Source organism: Frieseomelitta varia, unplaced genomic scaffold, assembly GCF_011392965.1.
Source record: "Frieseomelitta varia isolate USP_RPSP 00005682 unplaced genomic scaffold, Fvar_1.2 scaffold_466, whole genome shotgun sequence".
NCBI lineage: Eukaryota > Metazoa > Arthropoda > Insecta > Hymenoptera > Apidae > Frieseomelitta > Frieseomelitta varia.
The window spans coordinates 1-14,728 of NW_025110219.1; the positions used below are offsets into that span (position 1 = coordinate 1).

Genomic DNA, 14,728 nt, shown 5'->3' on the forward strand with positions numbered 1-14,728 from the left:
ATATATATAATAAAAAAAATATATATATATATATATATATATATATATATATATATATATATATAGAGAGAGAGAGAGAGAGAGAGAGAGAGAGAGAAAGTGAGAAAGTGTGAGCCTGAGAGATTGATTGTTTGTGGTGCAATAGAATGTGAGAAAGAGGCGGACAAAATGTGGGAAAGAATTATAAAAAAGGAGCATATAACAAGTATGTAACTAACTGTTAATATTATTAATTAATGCAATAAATCATATGGTTGAACATGTTTATATAATTGTATACCGATTAGTATTTTCATTTATTAATAAATACACTTGATTATGTCTCGTTTGAGTTGTTCTTATATTGTGATCGTAACGCGCTTCATTATAAGTTGAAATATATATGTATTTGAAGTGTTGGTATGACGCCTTCATGCCGCAACCCATCAGCCATCGTTGAAGTTGCAAATAGTTACAGAACTCTGTTCGATAATTGACTTAAAATTGAATAGACTGGACATTTAATGGGATTTCGTGTCTCAGGATTTGAAATATCGACTAAGAAAAGAATCACTGGTTTTTTTGGCACCCTCTACCCTTAAATAACGGTGAATTGGTGAACTTTATCATATACGATGTATATGATTATTGTAAAATAGTACAAATTTGTTAAATAGAATCACAGAGTAACTAGTCCGGATATCGCAGATGAGTTTGGATGTCCGTACCGAATATCCACTGTTTTCTCGTGTCTTATGTTTTGAGGAATTAAAAATGAGTTAAAAGTGAATTGAAAGTGAAATTGTTGACTGTGTTCAAACACTTACATTGCTGAAGAGAGTTTGAGAAGTAAAAGCATCAGCACATGTGCAGCAGATGTCCAGCAGCGTCGAATACGATACTTGGTGGTACTACTAATCCGTTAAACAAAAATATTTATTTCAATGTTTGAAATTAATCATTATATCGTTTTCGAATATTGTTTTCTCTTTTCAACAAATTGGTAAAATTCAATACAATTGTAAATCGTGACTCGTGTGATAAATATATGAAACAATACTGATTTACAATATACTATAATGAGACCCTTGCGTAGTCACCTCCACGTGATGGATCTTGGTAATTGGTAATTGTTTTCCAAATATTAACTCTAGGAAAATTATTTGAAAAGAGAACCAAATTTCAATTTCTCCAAATATTATTATTTGTAAAGCAATATCAAGCTAAGTACTACGCAACCTACAGTCTAGTCTAGACCTTGCAAATTTCCTTTCTTTTTTTATTTCACAATCTAGACTGTACTGTAGGAACAATTAGTTAATAAGTAAATTATTAGACTCGGATCTAATTATTCTGAGAGACGTTGTAGGATCTTGCAGAGACATTGTGTGATGCGTGCGTTTTAATTTTATGTTATGTGCGTTTAATTTTAGTTAATTCTACTAAGCACATTCAATAGAATGATATAGCTTATCGCTATAACATATGTGAAACAACTTTTATTTTTTCTTTAAACGTGTCAAATATTTTAAACCAAGTATAACTTAGTTATAATTATTTTCAATTTGAACTTTGATTTGTATTTTAATATATTGTGCTTTGGTTTACTTTTCATTGGTTTTCTCTTTTGCTGTTCGTTTGCACAACGATAAGGAAGCATAAGAAATTGCGAACATTCTGCAATCGTATATCAAAAGGAGTTTCCTTTTGTTTTTTCTGGTTGTTCAATAAATTTGTTTTAAAGCAAAAGAAGAGTGGATGGCACAAGGATGGGTTTCGATATGTAGCAACCTCAACGTGGTGAGACCACCAGGGCAATCATTATCATTTGTGATACAATTACTAATTGCATTACTGCGATACAATTATGAATTATATAACAAATAATATGAGCTAATCGGCTACGATCACGTTCGTGATCGATTTAGTTTTCATGTTCAATTAAAGGATTTGCTGAGTTATTAGGAAGGTCGTTGATTTCTAAAATTATAGATTGAATTTTTTTAACGATAACATATAGTGCATTTTTAAATATTATTGAAGACCGTAGACTTTAGATCCTGATGGATATTTCAAAACATATGATTTGATAAAATGATAGACTTGTTCTGTGTCCTCTTTTTGATTAAATATCCATTTTAAATATATTTCGTCCATGAATATATTTCAATAAAAAAATCCTATTGTTATAAGTATGGATTTTATCGTTTTCAATGGAAAATCAATCGATGAATTCGTAAAACACGAATAGAGCTCTTGCTGACACACACATAAATACAAACATAATAAAAACTGGAATAATTTTAGATACTAATCTCGCGTTTTAGAATCTGGACATACAATTAAACATTTCTCTTGTATTATTTTACTTGGTATAGTCACAAATGAGCTTCACATTTCGGTATTGAAAGTTTGACCTATTGTAATGAAAAAAATCATATTGCTGGCGCATCCACTAGTTCCCCAACTCACCGTTATTAAACGTAGAGTGCGCTAAAGTAGCAGTGATTTTTTCCTCGGTCGGTATTTCAGACTCAGAGACACAAAATCCCATTTCATGTCCGATCTATTCTATTTTTCATAGTCAATGGTATGATTAAATGATACATGAACGATGTATGAAATTGATGCATGGAAAAAATAACCATGATATTTCAATGTTTGATAAATAAAGAAAATAGAAAATTAAATGTAAGCTTTTGAATTTTGATTGTTGATATGTATTTACTGCAAGTAATTAACTAAAGGAGAAAAAGAAATTATTTTCTAAAAAGAAAGCATAGACAGATGTTTCTGAACAATCTGACTTACATGTTAGATGTATTGTCTGGTATTTTATGATGGAAATTAACAGAATAGTAGAGTAATGTTTGATTATATCAAGTTTTTATTTATTTTTTTTCCTATGCAGTGCAACTTTGATAATTTCCTAAATTAAATATAATTTTCTACAAGCATGAACAACGAACTATCCACGTGTCGTATATTATTATATAACTTCGAACTCTGTAATCCTGTATCTACATATAATTCTATTTGCTGACTACGTTCACAGAAACAATGTTCATAACAATTGGAAACAATTTACAATACACGTGTAATTTATCTTAATTGCCTATAGAAACGAATTCTATTTAATCTCGCGCGGTGATCATGTCATCGCACGGATAGTTTTCATTCTGATTTTTTACTGAATTCTCAGGCGTCTCGACGTTAGGGCTTTTATCAATATCGCTGTCAGAAGACGAGGTATCTTGAGGCAATTCGATACCTTGCGTTAAAAGATTGGTTATCCTCTCCACGTCCACTGTATCATCTTGTTCGTGTATCTTTCTCAGGGCATTTGAGACGATACACAGGTCACCCCTAAGTTCACTGACCACTGCCGTGATTTTCTGAGCATCCGTGAGAACTTCCACTGATTGTGTATAGGGATTATAGCGTAATCCAAATGGACGTTGTATTTGATTCGCAAAAGCTCTAAAAGCATAAATTCATATTCCGTTCAATTCCTCCCTTCCCTTTCTGTAATGATATTTATAATAATTTTGGAAAACCAGAGTTTCCACAACGACACAATCGTGCACGGAATTACCGCATTTTTTCTTTCGCCTCTTCGAAGCTATCCGTGTAATAATACGCATTTTGGAACGCAGTGATGATGCATTCCTGTTTGCAAGTCACTTCTGGGTCGAATCGGAACGTTTTCCCGGGCACGGAAACTGCATGTTTGAGTTCCGCGACGGAAGACAATAAACCAGCGCCGTAGACACGAAGTATGCCATCTTGCTTGCATAATCCAAATTCCACAGTGAAGAAATAGAGCTAAAAGACAAAAGACTCGGATACAGCCAATGATCTTTTACAATCGATGCTTGAAAACGTGTTTAAAATATAAACTGAATTAATTTTATTTTAATAAATTTTATTCTCATTCAGTAGATATCAATTCCTCCGGTACAGAGTTCTTTCGCGGTCGTGAAATAAGTTTGTCTAAATTTTCGATGAGACCGAGGTACTACCCGCAGCATGGAACACTTACGGTTGCCAATTTATTGATGTCTTCGTCCGAAGCTCCGAGCGAAGCGAGTCCAAGTTCTTGCGAGAATTGGGCGAAACTTGGATTCGCTAGAAGCGGCATGTGCCCCAACAATTCGTGGCAGCAGTCTCTGTAAATAATACAAAAGAGTTAAAAGAAACGGGAGAGAAGAAAGGAAACCGTTAAGAAAGAAAATGAAAGAATTGAAAGTATCGTGTGCTTGTGTCTTTCATCTATTTTTCACTTTTCCTATATTATAATATAGCATGATTGTTTCTATCGTTTCGATGTTGCGTTTCTCAATTATTACTCACGGTTCAGGTGTGTAAAAGGGATCGGACGAGTGTCGAATGTATTGCGTACAGTGGAACACGCGAAAAGCAAGGCCGGCCAAAAAATCTCTCGGTGAAAGGTAACCTGCTACGGGTCGAAGTTGAAATCCAGTTGTTCCTAATCGTATTGCAGGCAAATTGTATTCTTCATTCTTTTCATACTAATTTTTTTACTATCATTGTACATCGTACACTTACGCTTCAAGAAAACATTGACATCTTGCAATTGTGGTATGTTGTCCTCTCTGTTAATCAAATATAAAATTTATCTTGTTTATAAAATTATAATTATATGTAATATAATGTATAATTATATTATATACGATATATATAATAATTATTATATGTTACGCTTCAAGAAAACATTGACATCTTGCATTTGTGGTATGTTGTCCTCTCTGTTAATCAAATATAAAATTTATCGTGTTTATAAAACTATAATTATATGTAATATAATATATAATTATATTATATATGATATATATAATAATTATTATATGTTACGTTTCAAGAAAACATTGACATCTTGCATTTGTGGTATGTTGTCCTCTCTGTTAATCAAATATAAAATTTATCGTGTTTATAAAATTATAATTATATGTAATATAATGTATAATTATATTATATATGATATATATAATAATTATTATATGTTACGCTTCAAGAAAACATTGACATCTTGCATTTGTGGTATGTTGCCCTCTTTGTTAATCAAATATAAAATTTATCTTGTTTATAAAATTATAATTATATGTAATATAATGTATAATTATATTATATATGATATATATAATAATTATTATATGTCACGCTTCAAGAAAACATTGACATCTTGCAATTGTGGTATGTTGTCCTCTCTGTTAATCAAATATAAAATTTATCGTGTTTATAAAATTATAATTATATGTAATATAATATATAATTATATTATATATGATATATATAATAATTATTATATGTTACGCTCCAAGAAAACATTGACATCTTGTAAGTGTGGTATGTTGTCCACTCTGTTAATCAAATATAAAATTTATCGTGTTTATAAAATTATAATTATATGTAATATAATATATAATTATATTGTATATGATATATATAATAATTATTATATGTTACGCTTCAAGAAAACATTGACATCTTGCAATTGTGGTATGTTGTCCTCTCTGTTAATCAAATATAAAATTTATCGTGTTTATAAAATTATAATTATATGTAATATAATATATAATTATATTATATATGATATATATAATAATTATTATATGTTACGCTCCAAGAAAACATTGACATCTTGTAAGTGTGGTATGTTGTCCACTCTGTTAATCAAATATAAAATTTATCGTGTTTATAAAATTATAATTATATGTAATATAATATATAATTATATTGTATATGATATATATAATAATTATTATATGTTACGCTTCAAGAAAACATTGACATCTTGCAATTGTGGTATGTTGTCCTCTCTGTTAATCAAATATAAAATTTATCGTGTTTATAAAATTATAATTATATGTAATATAATGTATAATTATATTATATATGATATATATAATAATTATTATATATTACGCTTCAAGAAAACATTGACGTCTTGCATTTGTGGTATGTTGTCCTCTCTGTTAATCAAATATAAAATTTATCGTGTTTATAAAATTATAATTATATGTAATATAATGTATAATTATATTATATATGATATATATAATAATTATTATATATTACGCTTCAAGAAAACATTGACGTCTTGCATTTGTGGTATGTTGTCCTCTCTGTTAATCAAATATAAAATTTATCGTGTTTATAAAATTATAATTATATGTAATATAATGTATAATTATATTGTATATGATATATATAATAATTATTATATATTTATATATAATAATTACATATAATTATAAAATTGATTGCGTTCATACTACGACTTAATTTCATTCTCAGAAATATCTTTACCTATAGCCGCAATACTTGACCAGCTTCGGCCAGTTTTCCAAATACTCCTTGCAAGCGTGTTTCTGATAAAGTTGATGCAACTCACGAAAAACTGTTCCCCTGAAGAAATCGAATGTTTATTCATCGACAAGCTTTGACGATATGAAATTGTAAATTTACAAATATTGCCGCGCGATATTTCATTATTGTCAAATGTTGCATTATCAAATTTGCAAACCAATCTGCGTTAAAAGTTTTAGATCTTTCAACTAGTCGGGATTATTTATCCGCGCTTCTCTTGTAGACACTCGGAGGAAATCGTATTAGAGAAGTCACTCGAAGATCGTGAGGATAAACTAAATAAGGACAATTAAGGAGTGCATTCAGCGCGAGGCAATCTTGGCTGGTTCGTACGTCGCGGCGGCGGGGTATGGAAGCGGAACTTTTCCTGTTATATTGGCAGAACTTGGATAGGATAGGTCCCGTAATTGAAGGAAAATGTTTCGATGATATCGAAACGATCGTTCCTTCTTCGTCATGGATTGCCTTCGTGTTTATCAAAGCACGTACGAAGACCCTCCCCTCGTAACGAGCGAAACGTCTTTTATCAAGAATTTCGTACGAACGAAACCTATTTGTTATTATTGAGATAATTCCACGACATATTTCAACATTTAACAAGGCGTGTTTTAAAGTTTAATTTCAACACGTTTTCGGAAACGCGAGACGAAGTGAAATATAATTTACGAACCATGTTCTGATCTCTTCCGATGTATACTGCACGCGCGGGATTGGTTGGCCACTGAAAGAAAATTGGTGTCAGTAATGTTTTTTTTTTTTTTTCGATGTCGTGTTTTTTTCTTTTTCTTTTTCGTAATAAATCATTGACTTGCAACGTACTATCTGTAACTGTTCGCAATATCCGCGAATTGTACACGACGTTTGCGATACACCGGGTCTTTGAAGCCCTAAAACCGATGAATTAAACTTGTTACACAATGTTGCATACATTTGGGATACTAACGAAAGAAAGTGATAGTTGAAGAGAGAGAAAGAATGAATCATACCGGATGATCTGCATCCAATTCAGATCCGTACATGAGCACGTTTTGAGCCTGATCTAGATCCGATATTTTTCGTGGAAACCAGGGCATATCTACTTCACTGAAATCTATAAATCTCCGACGTGAGAGTACAGTAAAACGTTTTTCATTTCGAGAATGATTTTTATAGGAAATTTAATGAAATTGATCGAAAGTATTCAACTTGAAATCGTCTTCAGGAATTCACCGCGTGAAATTTTAAATTCGTAGCGAAGAAGTTGGAGATTAGAACAGATAGAAGCTTCGATCGAATTGAAGACGATTATTTCACCGCGAAGGAAGATTTAGAAATGAAAGGGGAACGAACTTACCAAAACTTGGAGCTGCGGAAAGTGACGGAGCGTGAGGAATATTTCCTGTTTGCTCGTACTGTGCCAAATTAATAGCAGCAACTTCTCGGCTCAACATCCTTGTCAGCTGTTCCATTCTTTTCGAATCGCATTCGACGTCAACGAGGATCTCGAATTCGGAACCGCGACGCAACGACTTCCGCGACTCGATGTGAATAACATTCACGCCCAGATCCTACGTGAAATGTTAATCAGAAAAAAGAAAAATATATATATTTCTACTTTGGTATACATAGCAGACAACACATTTAAAAGATGCTAATAGCGTCCATCGACATTTATAATAATTCTATAGTTAGCAAATGATCAAATTTTGTTTCTTTTTTTTCTTTTTCCCAAAGAAGCGTGTTCCTGTCACATTTTTATTGAAAATAACTATCCAAATTATGTTTAGATAGTTATTATTTACATGTGTTTGAAATGATATATGATCTTTTTCCAAAGTATATGTTCTTGTCACATTCTTATTGAAAATAACTATCCAAATTATGTTTAGATAATTATTATTTACACGTTTGAAATGATGTATGATCTTTTTCCCAAAGAAACGTGTCACATTTTTCTGGAAAAAAACTATTCAAATTATATTTGGATAGTTATTATTTACATGTTTGAAATGATATATGATCTTTTCCCAAAGCACGTGTTCCTGTCACATTTGTATTGAAAATAATTATCCAAATTATGTTTGGATAGTTATTATTTACATGTGTTTGAAATGATATATGATCTTTTCCCAAAGAAACATGTTCCTGTCACATTTTTCTGAAAAATAACTATCCAAATTATGTTTGGATAGTTATTATTTACATGTTTGAAATGATATATGATCTTTTCCCAAAGCACGTGTTCCTGTCACATTTGTATTGAAAATAATTATCCAAATTATGTTTGGATAGTTATTATTTACATGTTTGAAATTGTATATGATCTTTTCCCAAAGAAACGTGTTCCTGTCACATTTTTCTGAAAAATAACTATCCAAATTATGTTTGGATATTTATTATTTACATGTTTGAAATGATATATGATCTTTTCCCAGAGAAACGTGTTCCTGTCACATTTTTATGAAAAATAACTATCCAAATTATGTTTGGATAGTTACTATTTACACGTTTGAAATGATATATGATCTTTTCCCAAAGAAACGTGTTCCTGTCACATTTTTATGAAAAATAACTATCCAAATTATGTTTGAATAGTTATTATTTACATGTTTGAAAGATATATATTTACATTGTCAAACATCGTACCTGAAAAACTTGCAGTGCCCGTGCCAAACCACCGACTTGGTTTTTTAAAGAAAAGACAACGGAATTTTTGTTGTCGTTGTTCGATTTGTGCTCGACCATGGGGATCTGAACGAACGAGAGAACATATTTATGCGTTACGTCAGGCTTCTACAACATGCTCAGCTATATTCTTTCTTTCTTTACAGTTATTCAGTTCAATTTCTTTTTCTATGCTGCTTTCGATCAATCATGATCTTACAAATGAAATGTATTTGCATAACAGCTCAAGGAGGCCGGTTGAAAAGTTTCGCGCCAGTTTGAAACAGCGTAGCTTTAAAGGATTTGACGAGAGGGGAAGAAGAAAACTGATTGAAAAGAAGAAAAGTGATTTTGCCACAACAAAAGTTATTTTCCAAAACCAACGCACATCGCTCGGCTTGTGTATGGGGCTTCCTTCTTTAATGGCCCAGTGTTCACCTCTTCTGTATAGCCACACCCCAAGAAGGCCTTTTCCGGAACCACTCATAATGATCGTCGTTTCCAACTAAAAGAACTTAATTAATTTTTCAATTCGAGTATCTTACGTATATTTCAATACACAGAGTGAGAATCCTTTTCGTCCGACGCTCCGTTTTCGGGAAAATCAACTCTTTTTATCCAGCACGTTTATCTAGATTTAAGTAACGCTCGACTTACCGGTTTCATCTCCTAACAAACTAATGTTGTTTACGTTTATACAGAAACTAATGTTCGTCAGAAATATACTTAATAAAAAGAGCACGATTATGTATTGAACGCGGTGAGAAACATTTCTAAAGTAATAAAATTTCAACGCTTTCGCGTTGGAAATATTTATAAACGAAAGTATTGATAACAATGTTAGTTTGTTGGAAGATAAGATTGGAAGTAAGAATAAGGACACCAATCGACGATTATAGATATTTCTACTAGATTGGTGCACGTGAAGTGTCGTTTTGGTAATTTAAACTCTTCAAACTATCACTGACGAATTAATTTCAAATTTACAAAGAGAATCATTTAGCTTTGATATTCTTGATTGCTGACGTGTCGTGACTGTATCAAAAAAAAACTCACTTAGCGAAAACTGAAGAAGTTTTAAAAAAAAAAAAGAGATAGTTCTAATCACGTAGTGGTATCGTGTGGCAAACCGATTAGTAGAACAAAACTTTACGTTTGCCAAGAATCTGTACAGATTGTTTAAAGAAGTTCAGACTACAGTGGCGAATCTTGCAGTGGCGAATGATCAATTTGGCCTCCCTTGCCTCTGAATCGCGATCACATATCAATTTTATCGAGGGTCTGACGATTTACGTGCGACACTTTCGATTTATTTCTGTATACGAATCTCTCCTTCTTCAACGCGGCTGACAATTGCAACAACTGATAAATTGAAACATCGAAGAGACGAGGGTTTCGTATGCACCAACCTAATAATATTACAAGTATCAAACTTCGACAACACCAGACAAACTCGGGATTAGCAGTGAATCGTCCCTCCAAGGACCGCGAGCAACAGTGTCCCGGTACCAGTGTCTTCGGCTCTTCTTAAGACCTCGGTCCCCTCCGTCTACGCGTTCATCTCAATGACGATCTGTTCGCGATTGGTCGACGCACAGTAGTACGAAGTTCCCTCATTGGTCGGATAAGACTTTCCATGGGGTTGAAGAGGAGTGTTGGCTCACCCCATTTAACGGTAACTGTACCGGTTCTAGAATGTATTCCTTGTGACGTCACTGGAGTTCACGAAACGTGGGTGGTGCAAGAACTGGCGGCGATGAACGGGAGAGAACAGATTGCAAGGTCTTCGAGACGGGGATGTCATTCCTTTTTCTTCCTCTCTTCTTTTTTTTTTCTTCTTCTGTTTTTCGAAGGCCCCTCGCCATTCTCCAACGATTTCTCCTCTTCGACAACGCGCCCCTTCTTCTTCGGGTTTCTGGGCCAAGTGAAATTAGTCTGCCATGGAAATGGCACGGATCCCACCATCGATTTACCGATTCCGTGCTTTCCTGCGTTCGTTTGGCAACCCGTGGTTATTCTCCTCGACTTTGACCGTTCTTTGTAACAATCTTTTCCAAGACCTTTCTTTCTTTTTTTTTAAGGTACTTTCTTTCTTCGCATAAATATGTATCAAGGTTTGTCTGTTTGTTACATTTACAGTTGAAAAAGCTCGAACAAATTTTATTAATATATAATATAGTATAATATAGTATTTATTAATATATAATAAAGTATAATATAGTATTTATTAATATAGTAGTATATAGTATAATACTATTTATTATTATAGTGTTATATAGTATAATATACTATTTATTATTATAGTATTATATAGTATAATATAGTATTTATTATTATATAGTATTATATAGTATACTATACTATTTATTATTATAGTATAATATAGTATTTATTATTATATAGTATTATATAGTATAATATACTATTTATTATTATAGTATTATATAGTATTATATAGTATATAATATGCTATTTATTATTATAGTATAATATAGTATTTATTAAATTATATAATAAATTTATATTTAATAGGTATTATATATTATATACTCTAATAATGATATATAATTACACTGTTATACTTAGAGAACACTTGAACATTACTATTTTATATTAATATAATACATTGCAATAATACACAAATGATACACACATGACAAACACATTGCATATAACGTGCATAAAGGAGACACAACTGAAATTATAATAATTCAAGTGGAACGACAGGTTTATGATGTACAAAAAATAAAAAAAAAACATTCAGCGATTGTCCCAATACTTGCGACAGCGATTAAAAAAAAAAATATCGCGCAATTTATTAATATTTGCAAACTGAATTCAATATGTCGTATTAGTGAAGCAACATCACGTAATGTGAGCTACATACCTAAATGGAGAAATACCACCTAAATGGAGAAGTGTTTAATCTCCTTCGGTAAATTAAATTTTTCTTTTGTCCTTTCGTTTCTTTTTCGATGGAGGCAATTGTTCTCGCTTTTGTATATCTTTCCTGCAGGACAAAGGGAGGTGTTTAATAAAAGCTCGAACGTTTCTCCGCCTTGTGGCAAAGCAGATGCAGCACATTACCAATGTCCATCACTTACCACTATCAGCTATCACCCTTCTTGAATTCTACCGAGCGTTTCTCCGGCATTAAGAGAATTGAGAGTATTCGATCGGCGGAGAGAATCTTTCGTTTATCGTCGCGTCTACCAAAATCACTAAATCGTTGCTCGGAAATATCGTTTGGAATGTGCGTCTTTTGCAAGGATCATTGCTTGATTAATGCGAAGATTAATTAATAGTGAGTAGTAAGTAGTAAAAGTCTTTATTTCGACTCCGCAGCCAAGAAATGTGGACTCGGTTTACAAATTACTATTTTTCTTTTTTCACTCGCTCCTTTCGCTCATTCGTTCATTCTTCCTTTTTTTCTATTTAATTAATCTGATTTAAATCCTAACGAAGATTAATTAATAGATAAATTAAATAATATATTTTTCCAACTGGGACAATCGGTTCCGTTCGATGACGTTCTGTTGTTTAGTAAACTTATTAATACGAGAAGATTGAAATTGAGCAGAGTTTTAGTAAGAACATTTTCGAATACTCTACTTTCTGCAGAAGTGACTTTTGTGTTGTTTTTATACATAACAAGTGAGTCACATTTTTAACTAATTATTACTAATTAGTACAGTGAAGACTATTTGAGAAATTTTCTTTCCCAGAACAGCAGCAAATGTAAGTACACATATATTTGCGATATTAAAAAAGACTGACGTTCTAACGTTAGTGTAAATACTTGCCACGTTTATGTTAATTATAGTAGCTAGACAGAGTAGGCTAGTGTAACTGAAAAAAGAAAATTGTTATGTTATAATATCAGCATAAATACTTGTTTCTGTTTCACGCTAAAGCAGATCTCTGTACTCGATAAAAATTTTACCTTCGAGTTCTTGTCGTGCATTGAATCGGCGTGAATCTGTGAAAACCAATTCGACTAAAACTAATTATCGTATTTCATCTATCCTTCACCCGCATTGCGAAATTCACTATCCATTCACAGAGATTCTATAAAACGCGATGTCTCCGTATCTTGCTCTCGTCCTTTGAGAGAACCCAAGTTCAATATTTGTAATTTGTTTCTATTGTATTACTAATAACTTTAAAGCCAAGATATCGTTGAACGACAAAAATACGAATTGGAGCTTTGCTGTTAGGGGAACGAAACCAAAGAATTTTTCAAAGATCTTTCAAGGATGACACAATTATAACAACTTCCGAGCTTGTTTTCCAATCAAATTGGTCGATAGCCCTTCTTTTTTACTTTTTCTGCTATCGGGATCTATAAATATGCTTTCTTGAAAAGGTTAGCGAGCCATGTGCACATATATCTCGTCTTTGCGAACCTTTCAATTAACTTACGACAAAAGTGACAGACAGTTCTCTTTAAATGTCAATCAAAATCAATTGAATAAAGCTGATCTCTTATAAAACAATACAAGTTTTTACACTTGTCTTGAAATATTGAAAGTGTACATTCAATATTTACGTAATATTGTTAAACATAATTCGAATTTTATTCGTTTCATTCATGTAATACAAATTTAATCGTCCCTTGAGAAAGGTTGGGTTTGCGAACTGGGTCACTTACGTTCAATCTTTTTACTGTTCTAGGCTTTCATAGAGTTTGAAGAAAAAAGAAACTTGTGAAATATACATCAAATACTACATCACATTGCAATCATATGTATATATTAGAATCAAACGTTTTCGAAACGATTAAAATCCCCGCTGAAAGTGAAAATTCTTCTCGTAGAAATTCAAGGGTGAAGTTTCGCTTGGGTTAGTTTGCTTACGGAGGGTTAATCATCAAAACCAGTCCCTTTAACCCTGGACCACTTTCTGATGAAACGCTGAATCGCGAAAAGAAAAAGAAGGAACGATGTAGTTTCGAGTTTGTTGAATTCAATTCGTTTGCTTCAGCATTTAAAATTGAACGAATCGGAAAGATTTAAAAATTACCTACGTTCAATCTTTTTACTGTTCTAGGCTTTTATAGAGTTTGAAGAAAAAAGAAACTTGTGAAATATACATCAAATACTACATCACATTGCAATCATATGTATATATTATAATCAAACGTTTTCGAAACGATTAAAATCCCCGCTAAAAGTGAAAATTCTTCTCGTAGAAATTCAAGGGTGAAGTTTCGCTTGGGTTAGTTTGCTTACGGAGGGTTAATCATCAAAACCAGTCTCTTTAACCCTGGACCACTTTCTGATGAAACGCTGAATCGCGAAAAGAAAAAGAAGAAGGAACGATGTAGTTTCGAGTTTGTTGAATTCAATTCGTTTGCTTCAGCATTTAAAATTGAACGAATCGGAAAGATTTAAAAATTACCTACGTTCAATCTTTTTACTGTTCTAGGCTTTCATAGAGTTTGAAGAAAAAAGAAACTTGTGAAATATACATCAAATACTACATCACATTGCAATCATATGTATATATTATAATCAAACGTTTTCGAAACGATTAAAATCCCTGCTGAAAGTGAAAATTCTTCTCGTAGAAATTCAAGGGTGAAGTTTCGCTTGGGTTAGTTTGCTTACGGAGGGTTAATCATCAAAACCAGTCTCTTTAACCCTGGACCACTTTCTGATGAAACGCTGAATCGCGAAAAGAAAAAGAAGGAACGATGTAGTTTCGAGTTTGTTGA

General features: G+C 32.2%; 1 protein-coding gene across 1 annotated transcript; it reads right to left on the minus strand.

Annotated features, from left to right (window-relative positions):
* Window positions 1-2,845: 2,845 nt before the first annotated feature.
* On the minus strand, window positions 2,846-10,834 carry LOC122532724 (tryptophan 5-hydroxylase 1). Its single transcript, XM_043661744.1, has 13 exons — window positions 10,422-10,834; window positions 9,401-9,785; window positions 8,995-9,099; window positions 7,703-7,916; window positions 7,356-7,459; window positions 7,189-7,256; window positions 7,040-7,090; window positions 6,310-6,408; window positions 6,079-6,125; window positions 4,333-4,468; window positions 4,022-4,148; window positions 3,575-3,804; window positions 2,846-3,459 (listed from the first exon to the last, which is right to left on the minus strand). The coding sequence occupies exons 2-13, from the start codon at window positions 9,497-9,499 to the stop codon at window positions 3,114-3,116; spliced, it is 1,626 nt and encodes a 541-aa protein (XP_043517679.1). The 5' UTR covers window positions 9,500-9,785; window positions 10,422-10,834; the 3' UTR covers window positions 2,846-3,113.
* Window positions 10,835-14,728: the final 3,894 nt, after the last annotated feature.